The sequence below is a fragment of the Lynx canadensis genome, chromosome B3, assembly GCF_007474595.2.
Source record: "Lynx canadensis isolate LIC74 chromosome B3, mLynCan4.pri.v2, whole genome shotgun sequence".
Classification (NCBI taxonomy): Eukaryota; Metazoa; Chordata; class Mammalia; order Carnivora; family Felidae; genus Lynx; species Lynx canadensis.
This window is the reverse complement of record NC_044308.2, coordinates 132,825,524-132,837,820: the sequence shown is the minus strand read 5'-3', so window position 1 is coordinate 132,837,820 and position 12,297 is coordinate 132,825,524. Positions and strand designations below refer to the sequence as shown.

The following is a 12,297-nucleotide window of genomic DNA, read 5'->3' as shown; positions in this document are numbered from 1 at the left end:
AAGTGTATCAACGATTTTATATGACTTCTTTTGCATTTTCTTTGGATTAGAAAGTTCAATCAGCTGTTTCCCTTTCAAAAACAGTTTATGAATCTGCCTCTACTATTTAGCAATAATTCTGATAGGTCTAGACTGAAGTTTCTGAATTCAAGAAATTATTGCAAGTGAATCAAGCAGTAGGGGGAGTGGCTAAACTCTATGGGAACCAATGGTTTAAAGCACTTGAGAGAAATAATCATACACTACGTATGTGCTTAATCTAGACCATGTGCATCACATGTGCCAAGGTTTTAATGACCTCTTCAAATGAGCAATTACATACACAGCTAATCAGCTTAGTTCCACACACTTAAAACTTAAATCTGAAATATACTAAACCTGCAAAAGATATATACAACTTGGCAAATACCACCTTAACCAAATGATCAATATTGACTTCATCAGTAATCAGGTAATTATCACGTGGCTCCTTATATGATGCACCAAGAAAAACACATTTCTTGCGTGGTATTCTTGGCAAGAGTACACAACCTGGATCTACTTGTGAAGAAACAGTGGACAAACCAAATGTATAACGTCCCTCACCGACTATAAAATAACTGGCCTGTGAAGGGTGCCTGGGTGACTCAGTCTGTTAAATGTCTGACTTCGGCTCAGGTCATACTCTTGTGGTTTGTGGGTTCGCGCCCCGCGTCGGGCTCTGTGCTGACAGCTCAGAGCCTGGAGCCTGCCTTGGGTTCTGTGTCTCCCTCTCTCTCTCTGACCCTCTCCTGCTCAGGCTCTGTTTCTGTCTCTCAGAAATGAATAAACATTAATTTTTTTTAATAAATGTTAAAAAATAAAATAAAATAACTGTCCTGTGCTCAGCAAAGTGTCACTATCATAAAACAAAAAGCTTCTGGAACTGTTCCAAGTTAATGGAGACTAAAGAGACATGATGGCCAAATGTGACACGTAACCTGGAACTTCCCTTTTGCTATAAAGGACATTATTGGGGCAACTGATGAAATACGAATAAATTCTGTAGATGATAGTACTGACTCAATTCCTTTTGATAACTGTACTGTAGTTATGTAAGAGTATTTTTAAGAAATATATACTGAAGTATTTGCTTGCAATTTTCTCTTAAATGGATCAGAAAAAAGTTAACATGAGAAAGGAGATATGCAAATATTCTAAAACACTGACATTTGGGGACCCTGGGTGAAGAGAACATGGGAATTCTTTGTACTTGTAACTTTTTTCTGAATCTAAAATTATGTCAGAAATTCAAAGAAAAGAATATTGTAGTTGACTCTTGAACAACATGGGTTTGAACTGCATGGGTCCACTTACACGTGGACTCTTTTCGATAAATATATACAGTACTCTAAGTGTATTTTCTCTTCCTTATGATTTCCTTCACATTTTCTTTTCTCTAGCTTACTTTATTCTAAGAATGCAGTATATAATACATATACAAAGTATGTGTTAATCGACTTTTCATGCTATCAGTAAAGCTTCTGGCCAACAGTAGGTTATTAGTAGTTAAGTTTTGGGGGAGTCAAAAGTTATATGTGGATTTTCAACTGCACTGGGAGTCGGTGCCTCTAACCCCTGCACTGTGCAAGGGCAAACTGCATACATATACTGTATGTATTTAAAAAAAAGGGGGGGATAGATCACTTAATAGAATATAACCAAAGCCTCTGAAGTTCTGTATGTTCCATTATTTTTTAATTTTTAAGTTTATTTTGAGAGAGCGCATGTGCACATGTGTGTGCATGCATGCAAGCAGGGGAGGGGCAGAGAGAGGGAGGACAGAGAATCCCAAGCAAGCTCTGAGCTGTCAGCACAGAGCTCAGCTCAAGGCTTGATTCCACCAACCATGAGATCATGACCTGAGTGGAAATCAAGAGTCAGATGCCCAACTGCCTGAGTTACCCAGGCACCCCTGGGGAATGCTTTTTCTACTGGAACTGAAGAAACTCTGGGATATTTTTAAGGCTCCTTGATCTCTTTCATTCTTGCTTTAGAAGTCCTTTGGAGATTAGGATTAAGTGGAGGAGGTGGAATTCTACCCAAGGTTCTGGGCTGGGGGTGGCAAGTACATAGCCCAAGGCCAGACTAAGGGAAGTCAAGCTTAAGTCAGTCAGTCCCCACCTCCGCTAAGCTTATTCAGAATTCAGGTTTAAGGCAAAAAAAAAAAAAGGAGCATGAAGAACAGACAGGGGAGAAAAGACGAAGTCACAGCGTAAAGCCAGAAGGTGGAAGGAGAGGTCTTCACGCTCATGTCCTGAGACATTGGGCAATTCAGGGACTGCCCTGCACAGGCCTTAGGCTCTTTTCATCATCAGCTCACCAAGGGGAAGGAGAGAAAATGAACACTGATCCACCATTATGGGCCAGGAACTGACCTGGATATTTTAAATAACAGCAACAATAGCTAACGTTTATGAACTGCTAACTCTGCACTAGATAGGGTGTTAGGTGCTTGACTGGTAAGATAGCATCTTGGTTACTCTTTTCAACAACTCTCTGAAGTAGACACTCTTATTTTCCCATTTTATAGATAGAGACACTAAGGCCTAGAGGAAGCAAACAACTGCCCAAGGTCACTTAATAAGTTGCACAGCTGGCAACACAGAAACACAGCCTGGTTCTCTAGCAGTAGTTTTCATTTGCGTGTGCAGGGGGTGGGGGTAGATTTTCTGGAATTGTGACAAAACCGATATAATCTTGCTAGTGAAAAATGAAAATGCATGAATATACAACAAATTTAGAGGATTTAACAAATTTAGAGAATTCAAACATACACAGCTTAGAAAAAAGGAAAAAGAAAAGCCTTCTGAAATTTACTATCAACACAACTGTTTATAGCTGTAAGTCACCCGCCAGAGGCAGCCGGCACACTAACAGCAGGAGACAGTACAAACTGGGTCAGATGTGTCAGTACAATCTAAGAAACAGGTCCATCGGCAGGGGCAGGTTTGGTGTGGTTACCATGAAAAAGCCAGAAAGGGTGAGTGAGGCTGGGGCAGTATCTAGAACCCAGCGAGCACCGTCCAGGGAAGAAAGGGACCCACTGTGCTGGCTGACTCTGTTAGGGAATTAGAGATTTTGAATCTTAATGGCGTGAGGTCATTAAAACTTTCCAATCAAGAACAAAGATCTTCCCACTCAGATTCAGCATTCACTCAAAAACGGTCGACTGTGGTCTGGCTCTCTGCGTAGGCACCTACCTTCCAGGAGAAATACGCTGGTTGTAATAGGACCTTTCGCCATTTTAAATTAACAAGCACATCCTGATTATACATCCGCTCTGTGTGAGTCTAGTAAGTGTGAACTCGCTTCAAAGACAGACATTCTGGGCCCGAGGAAAGTGGCCCTGCAGCCTGTGGGGCTGGGTCAGAACCGGACGCCATTCATGCCAGCCAGCTTGCCTCCAAAAACACCACGAACCTGAACCAACATTCCAATGACCTTCTATGACGGAAAATACTTGGTCACTGCCTTTAAGAAAGTCACAGCCTTGGGCAGCCAGGGCATCTCCCTTTTAAGAGGATGGGAGGTATCTGTGAAGTCAAAATTATTTTCATCAAAATATTAAGCCATTATTTATTTTCACTTTTTCACGAGTGTACAGATGCTTTGTTACATCATATCACAACAGAGCAGTTATGAGAATTTAACTATCTTTCATTAACCCAGCTAGTAAAGAGGTTTGCAAAAATTGTAGATAATGCCATTTTCCTCACTTTCTTTTTTTTGGGGGGGGGAGGGGAAATTATATATATATGTGTGTGTATATATATAATTAGGTCTATTACTATTACTTTAAAACTAACCAAAATTCTTGGTTTTAATTTCTAATATAGTAAACATCAAGAGATCTAAAAACCCATGTAAATAAAAGCTCTTTGTGGTCCTTAATAATAAGAGTGCAGACGGATCCTGGGGACCAACCGTTTCAAGAACTACAGCACTTGCGGCCCCAGACAGGGCAGCAAAGGGGCCTCCTCAAACCTGCGTTTCCAAAGTTTTCCATGAGCCAACCTCCCACTGGGAGACCAACGGCTCTCTCCTCGGCACTGTTTCTCTTTTGGTGTAAAACACGGACACTTTCCCTTCACCTGTGTCCTACCTTTACTTCCATACAGTTCTGGAGGAAGATCATATGGCACAGGAAAGGAGGATGTTGGCTCCTTGCTCCCTGAGAAGAATTTCTGTTTTACTCTGAAGCTGTCCAGGCCCTGCAGACACACAGAAGGAATCTATGATTGCACCGTATTTGCTGAAAAAGACAGATTTCATGCAGCAATTATATCTTGATGGTACTCACAACAAAATTCAAATTATTTCAGAGCTATTTTTTGATGTTTCACAGGTCAGATATATTCACGACTCCCCTAAATTAATCTTTCCGAAAATAAAAGGCTCACATTTTAAAAACTAAATTATAACCAAGTTCACAGAAGTTTAATAGAGAAAAGAGAGGGAAAAACAATTTTGGATATTATAGCCTATTTCTACTGACTGCTATGTACAGTTTGAAGGAGTGTGTAGAAGATGCTGCATATAAATACCTCAAAATACTTTCAATATTGCTATAGTAACAGGCTGCTCACTCTGGTGTAAGAATAAAAGTTGCCTTCATGTATAACGAAAGTGTTCCAATATGATATGATAGGAATATGAAAACAAAAACTCTTCAAGACTCACCAAAATGGAAGGTTTATTCCAAGAACTCCAGAATAGGGTATTATTTTTGGATCTTATCAGGGTACAAGTTAACGTGCTGTACTTAGGCTGATGTTTCTAACCACCACTGCCTTCCAGCACTGGGCCTGTGCAGCAGGGCAGGCGCTCAATACGTTAGACTCATTCTCCTCTTGCCTCCACACATTATCATCCTCTTCTGGTTTCCTTTATGGATTATCCTGGCACCTTGCTTGCAAGGCAGTCTGTCTGTCTGTCTCTCGTCCCTTCTGTCCACACAACCAAACAGGTACCTACCATTCATAATCTAAATACCCACATATTCAACAGGGTTAATGTCTTTGGAACCCATACAAAGAACTCGAATAGTTCTTAGTCTTGGGGATCACATAACTTAGTAGGGGAGGCTGCTCGTGGGCACAGAGTAGGACATGGTAAGAGTCGGGAGTTATGCTAACCGGGGCTTCAGGCAACCTGAGCTCTAACATTGCTCTGGCATTTACTGAGCTGTGAAAACGGCTGATATTTGCATTTGTTCGTTCAACACATTTTAAGTGTTATTTAGAGAAAGTGAGAAAGTGCGCACACTCGAGTGCACATGAGCAGGGGAGAGGCTCAGGGAGGGGGGACAGAGAGAGAATCCCAAGCAGGCTCCACGCTGAGTGCAGAGCCCGACGCAGGCCTTGGTCCCATGTACTGTGAGATCATGACCTGAGCCAAAGTCAAGAGTCAGATGCTTAACGGACTGAGCCACCCAGGGGCCCCTCGACACAGTATTTCTTGAGTGCCGCCTCTGTGTCAGGCATCAGTGCCAGGCACTGAGTGCTTAAGAGTTAAAGATGTCACTGTCCCCGTCTTCATGGGGGTACACAGTCTAGTGGGGAGGCATCAAACATACGCATTTATCAAAGTAAAGTAACTACAATTTGTGATGAGCACTGTGAGGAAAAACAGAGGAGTACTGGGAGAGAACAGGAGACTTTAGACTTGGGGGAAGGAAATGATCAACAAAAGTCTCCCTAAAAAAGTGACTATTTTAATCAGGATCTGGAAGAGGAGTAGGGTTAGGAGAGGTGAGAGTGGAAAGAATATTCCAGGCAGAAGGAATAGCTTCTGAAAAGTCGCAGAGGCAGCAAAGAGTTTGCATGTTCCAGGAGCTAAAAACAATGGTCAGTGGTACACCTGACCACTTACTTACTTGGGCTCAATTTTCTCATTTGTAAAATCTGAATAAAACATCTGGATGTCATCATGGTAAAATGTCTTTCATGTCAACACCCAGTCTTGGTGCGCAGCTGGTGTTCAAGCAACGCTGAACTGCAAAATTAGGATAGAGGTACCTTGCTTGCTTACTCTACAGGCTTTTGCAGAGAGAAAATCAATGCCTAAGTGCTCTGTACCCACGAAGGCCTATAGAAAGGTAAGTGCAATGAAGAAAGGTCCAGAATGATGAAGGTGGAGACTATTAACACAGTGAAAGGCAGTAAGTGATAGCCTGCTGAACTCTAGACAGAAAAGGAAGAAATGCCTTTTGCCAGTAGTAGGATAAGGAAAGGCTTTGTAGCAAAGATTACAGCTGGGCCTTCAGAAATTGGTCTAATTTTGATAAACAAAGAGATGGCAAGAAAGAACATCAAGGGAGACCGGCATAACTCAAGGCAGAGCTGGAAAAGCATACAGCAGCCACGTGAGGGGGATGGGGAGTGAATAACCTAATGCACAGGGAGAAGACTGAGGAACACTGGAGAGAACCAGATTCGTCAATGTTTTGAACGGGAAGCAGTATGGACATCTGTGGCTCGTACCTATTTAACTGGGCCCAACCCCATGCCATGGTGACTCAGGATATCCGGGCATGTGGGCCAAGTCTGAGCCATTGGCGGGGAGACCATCCTTCTGTTGGGGAGCTCATCTGGTAAGATGGGAGCCTTGAGCTGCTGGGGGCTCTCACGTATTTCAAAATTAACTCTGATAATATGGCCCCAAACCCCTGGATTCAGCTGTGCCTGAAGCAACGGACTCACTCTCTGTGTTTGCCTTTTTTCTTACACTGTTTTAGTCGATTATCTGTCACTTACAAACCAAAGCATCACAGGACCCCAGTTAAAGAGCGTGGTCCTTACTCTAACATACAGTGAGGAGTTGCAGGGTTTTGAACTGTGAAGTTCCAATATAAATGCAGCCGGGCACAGATGAGAACAGACCCAACTGGGAACTGTGAGAGCCAGAAGACAGAGCGGCTGCTACGCCACCGGGAGATGGATTAGTGCACGGTGATGTGGATACAAATATCAAGCATCGTAACAAAAGCTGAGACACAAACGAGGGGAGTTCGGGAGAGTGAGGTCAGTGGAAAGAGAAGGAAATGGATTTGAAAGAGACTGAAGGAAAACCCAATAAAAAATCAGGGACATACGAGGGCAGAGGAGGAAGCGGGCAGGGAGACCAAGGACACTTGGAAAGGGACACTGCAGCCTGCCCCTCACCCACACTTCCACCCTGCAGAGGGCTGCTGGGCCATCTGCACAACAGTCACACTGGCATCCCTCTTCACAGCTTACCTTCAACAAGTTCTGGACCTTAATCTATTCTTCCGCATTATCACTTACTTGCTGTGTGACTCTAGGTAAATTACTTAACCTTTCTGGGCATGAGTTTCCTCAGCCATTAAATGGTATGTTGAGAGTAAGTCAGTTATTCAGAACAGTGACTGGCACATGGATATAAATTAGTATAGGAAGTATATTCAGGGTGCTCTTGTGATGAAATTACTCCTATTTTACAGGGGAGGAAGTACATTTGGAGGTTAAATAGTCGCCCAAGGCCATTCATCTATTAAGTCGTAAGGCTAGAAATCAAACCCTGACTTACTGATTCTTAGTCTTCTGTTCTTCAACTAAGCAAACAAATGGTCTCACATTCCCCACCAGGAGCCACAACAAAAGAATTCCTTGAAAATTTACGAGGTTATATTAAAGCAGGCCAAATCAGGATGCACCAAATTCTGGAAACTCTGGTTCTTGACATTTTTGAAAAGAGGCCAGAGTTTGGGAAATGAGGTCAATTTAATGACTATGAAGTACTTTACGTGGAGTTTTACATAAAACAACTTCCCTCTTCTCTGGCTCCTGGTCTATTTCTGTTATTTTCAAACAAATCATGGCAAAGCACTGAGAATCTTTATGGTCTGGCCCAGATCTGATGCCCCAACAGGTTTTGGCACATGCTTCCATCCGTGGTGTCTTACTTCACATAGAAGAAGCTTTGAGCCATCCATGTCTGACAGGGAGCAATATGTTTTTTTCCTGAATGCCATTTCTGATCCAAATTCTAGGGTATTACAGGGGAAAAAAAAAAAAAAGAAGTACCACTTTTCCCTTCAATCTGGATGTCAAATAATTTGAGGCTGTCTTCTAATTATCATTATTTATATATCAGAGTGATATCACTTGGCGTTTTATAAAACAGAGGAAGGCACCCTCCCAGGCACAGATACTTAAAAGACACTTAAGACAATATATTTATAAAACACCAGGTGAGAGGGTGGACATCTATCACACTGGAGAAATTACTGGCTTTTGCCTTCAGCTCCGGGAGGAAAAGAACTGTTATCACCATGACGGATTAGGTTTAGAGGCTTAGCTCAATCACAGAGAACAATAAACACGCTCAAATTTCATCTAGAGATGTCGTTTACTTTTTAGCTGCATCCAACTAGCATCCTCAAACAGTAAAACCCTATACAAGGCATCAAGTTTTCCTGGGTAAAAGAGCAAGAAGAGTGAACCTTCTAGAAGGTTCTTAATCAAAGACGGACTAATTGACCAGGAAGCGAGTTACAGGAAGGTAGCTGTCTTGTCCTTCCTATAACGCAGTATATGACCAAGTGCAAGTGTTTCCAGGTGGGAGCTTAGAAAAGTCTTCACGGAGGACAGTGAACCCAACAGGCCCGAGAAGGGTGGGGTTTTGACAAGCAAAGGGCTACGTCCCTGTGGTGGGGGGCAGTACAGAAGGAGGAAAGGAAGAGCGTCCCGTCACCATGGCTACGATGTCAAGATGTGGATTCACTGCATTCACCTCTGCCTTCCACCTTCCGCTGAACTGCTTGGGCTACATGCTGACACGGCTACTGCTGACTGCCAGGCACTGTTTCAACAGGTTACGGGCAATTAGCTCTCGATTCTCAAACGATGCTACAAGTTCGTTACTGCACTGTCCCCACCTCACACGGAGGAAAAGGAGGCCTATGGAAGTAACGGGTCCAAAGCCTCTCCACTGTCACTCTGGCTCCTCTAACACCGTGCGCTCCTAGAGAGTTCCTCTGCTCGATCCTTGGGATTTCTCCAACCTGTTCTTCTTTGCTCTCTTTCCACATTATTTCAGTTTCTAATGGAGGCAAACAGTGGCGCGGGATCAGTCAACTCGTAAGTGGCAGTGTGCCACCAGTGCCACAGCTCATCTCACGCATCCGCCAACAAGCACTCACGGGTGCCCGGAGCCCTGGGTGTGTGGGGGGGAGGGGGGGAGGGGGGAAGGGGAGAGAACAGAGGCCGGGAGGCATGCTGCTCCAGGTGACAGGGGGCCGTGGTGTCACACAAAGGATTCTGGATGTCGTCTCGTGGGCCAAGAGGAGACGCTGCAGATTTAACGTCAGAGGAACACAGACCCCGGCAGGGGCACAAGGAGCTTCAGAAGTGAAGCCGTAGCCAAGATAGGGAGCAAGGGGACAGACGGAATCAGTCCAGAGAAGACGACAAGGACCTGTAGCAGCAGGCGGCAAAACTCTTGCTAGGGCAGAAGGGACAGGCTGTGGCAACCGGGCAAGGACAGGAGAGGAGGAGAAGAATGCCAGAATGGGGCTTTCCCGGCTCAGTGGGAGAACACTAAAGCTCAGGAAAAAACTCCACCTGAGACGGTGTTGACCAGCTGTGGCCCCTTGGGAAACCCTTAGTCCCAGCCTCAACAGACAGCAGGAGGGCAGAAGCGGTGCGGGAGGGGAGGAAGCTAAGAAGGTGGCTCCTGTGCATTTCATTAGTTCTTCCAGCCAGGCCACAGTCCTAGGAGAGCAAATACTTGTGGCATTTACCAATTCTGGCAACAAAAAGACAATAAAATAGTTTAACCAGAACAGGAAAGAGAGACTTGAAGACAAAGTTCCTGTGGATTTGACTGAAGCATTTTTGACTCAGATGACAGAAAAGAGAACCTGCCATCTTGGGGGCAAATGAATCTAGGGCTCAGGAGGGGCCGGGGTGCCCCTCAGCGCTAAGGCAAGTGCAGGAAAGCTCAGGCTACCTTTGTCTGGAGGAAACCAACTTGGATATTGATCTGGGGTTCTCAGATGGTCATGGACATTATTTGCAGAGATCAGGAGCAGGTTGCTGCAGTCACAAAGTGTCAGGCAGGTTCAAGCCCAGGACAAGTCAGCGCCTGACAAAGTAGGTGCTTAATAAACACCAAAATGTATGAAGTCCGTAACAGAAAACTTGGATCTCCTGGATGTACTCAAGGATGCCTTAAGATCTGGAACACAGCTACCAATCTTGGAAATTATCGGATCTTTCCTATATTCTAATTTTCTTGGACCTAAATGAATTAGTCTAATAGTTAGATACATTTAAAGGGACAACCCCCCCTGCCAAATTATATACTTGATAAGTTAATATTAGATCCAAAAGAACAGTCTTTAACCACCTACTGTGTAACAACAATAGCTGAGTGCCAGGTACACAGTCAAATGTACCCTTGACATTAATCCCTAAAGCTCCTGAAAGTGTTCACAAAGGAAAAGCTGTCGACTACCTGGCTCTAATGGCAAGTTAGGTTCATCCTGAAATGATGTGTTTACTAACTCATTCATTTAAAAGCAGGAAAAAAAAAATGTGAACAAATCAATGTTTGGTTACCAGAGACTTAGCTTTCAGATCAAGCCCAGAGATTTCAAATAGCATCTTTATTTTGATGAATGAAAAATGGTGGCTCTCCATCCACTACTTTGAGGCCACAGAAAATGTCCCTTCACTCAGCCAATGACTAGTTCCTGAGTGACAGGTCCTTATTTTGTGGGAAAGTGCAGAGCTGAGGTTCCTTCTAGGTGACTGCCTCAGCAGTGTCTGAGACCCTTCATTCTGTACCCAAAACTTGCCTGTTTGCAATGCTAACCTCAAGGCAGTGTTCTGGAACACAAGGATCAGGATGCCCTACTAAACAAGGACAAAAGTGGCAACTCCAGTTGCTGATAACTCAGAGACGTGGGTGTTTTGGACGTGGAGCTCTGCCTAAGAAGCACAAAGATGGGCTGACCTCAAGAAACCGGATTCTGGATGATGTCCAGTTAGAGAAATGATTACAGAACTGGGTATTAAGTCTATTTGGCAAACTTGTAACGGAAAACGTTAAAAGGCAGGTCCTGCTAGTACTAAAGAGGGAAACATAAGGCCTCATTTTACAACAACCTGCATTCTCATCAGGAACCATTCTGACATTAATGGCTACAGAAATTCTGAGAACATCTATTAAATATATAGGCATCGGCATTTGTAAGTACCGCAAGGGACTCTTAAGTGTACGTATGCACATGAGCTTTAATTAGGTGAGTGATTCTACGGTGCGTATTACTTATGAACATACCTGAACACCTATGACACACAACAGCCACTGTGCTAAATTATGTGGTTTCCGGAGCTACTGACTTCCATGTTTGTTCTCCTCACAGAAAGGACAGTGTGCCCTCCAGGAACTTAAAGGAAGTGACATCAACTAACAGATGCGCCAAGCTCTACGAGAAAGCGGCTCAGAGTCTAGTCAAGGAGACACTCAAGTAAACAGTAACACGGGGGATATGTGATGAGCCAAGGTTCTAGAAAGCTGTGGGGTGGGGGCACCTGGGGTGGAGACTACGGAGGCAGGGGGTGTGGGGGGGTGTAGGGGTGCTGTTCCTGACACAGATTAAGGCTGGTGAATGAGGACATGGTGATTATCAGGTGTCTACTTGACTAGGCCACTGGATACCAGAAGACCAGTTAAACATCACTCTGGGTGTCTCTGCGGGTGTTTCTAGATGAGATTAACATCTGAATCAGTGGACTGAATAAAGAAGACTGCCCCCCCACCCCGCAGTGTGAGGGGGGCATCGTCCAATGTGTTGAGTGCCTGAGTAAACAAAAAGGTCACGGAAGGGTGAATTTGCTCTGTTGGCTGGGACACAGGTCTTCCGAACACAGTCTGGGATCGAAAGCATTAGCTCTCCTGACCCTCAGGCTTCCACACTCAGACTGAACCATATCAACAGCTCTCCTGGGTCTCTGGCTGGCAGATGGCTGAGGCTGGGCCTTCTTAGTCTTCAAAATCATGTGAACTAATCCCTCACAATTCATCTCTTTCTATATGTATCTACACATCCTTTCGGGTCTGTTTCTCCGGAGAACCCCAACACAGACTGGCTCGACCCATAACGGAAACTCGTAGTTCCACATGGCTGGAACATGAAGGGCCAGAGACGAGAGAAGTGGTCAGGCCTGAGTAGTCAGGAGTCAGGGCCTGAAGAGAAAAGGAGACCATGCTAAGGAATCTGGCTTCTATCTTACAAGATTTGAAGGT

At 44.3% G+C, this 12,297-nt stretch overlaps 1 protein-coding gene across 3 annotated transcripts in view; it reads right to left on the bottom strand.

Moving 5' to 3' along the window:
• Positions 1-12,297, bottom strand: part of TDP1 (tyrosyl-DNA phosphodiesterase 1) — a 91,882-nt gene that overhangs the window by 4,223 nt on the left and 75,362 nt on the right. For all 3 annotated transcript variants that reach the window (XM_030319768.1, XM_030319767.1, XM_030319769.1), the window contains one exon: positions 4,124-4,232. In XM_030319768.1, the coding sequence (XP_030175628.1) occupies positions 4,124-4,232 (109 nt within the window). The remainder of the gene's footprint in view (positions 1-4,123; positions 4,233-12,297) is intronic.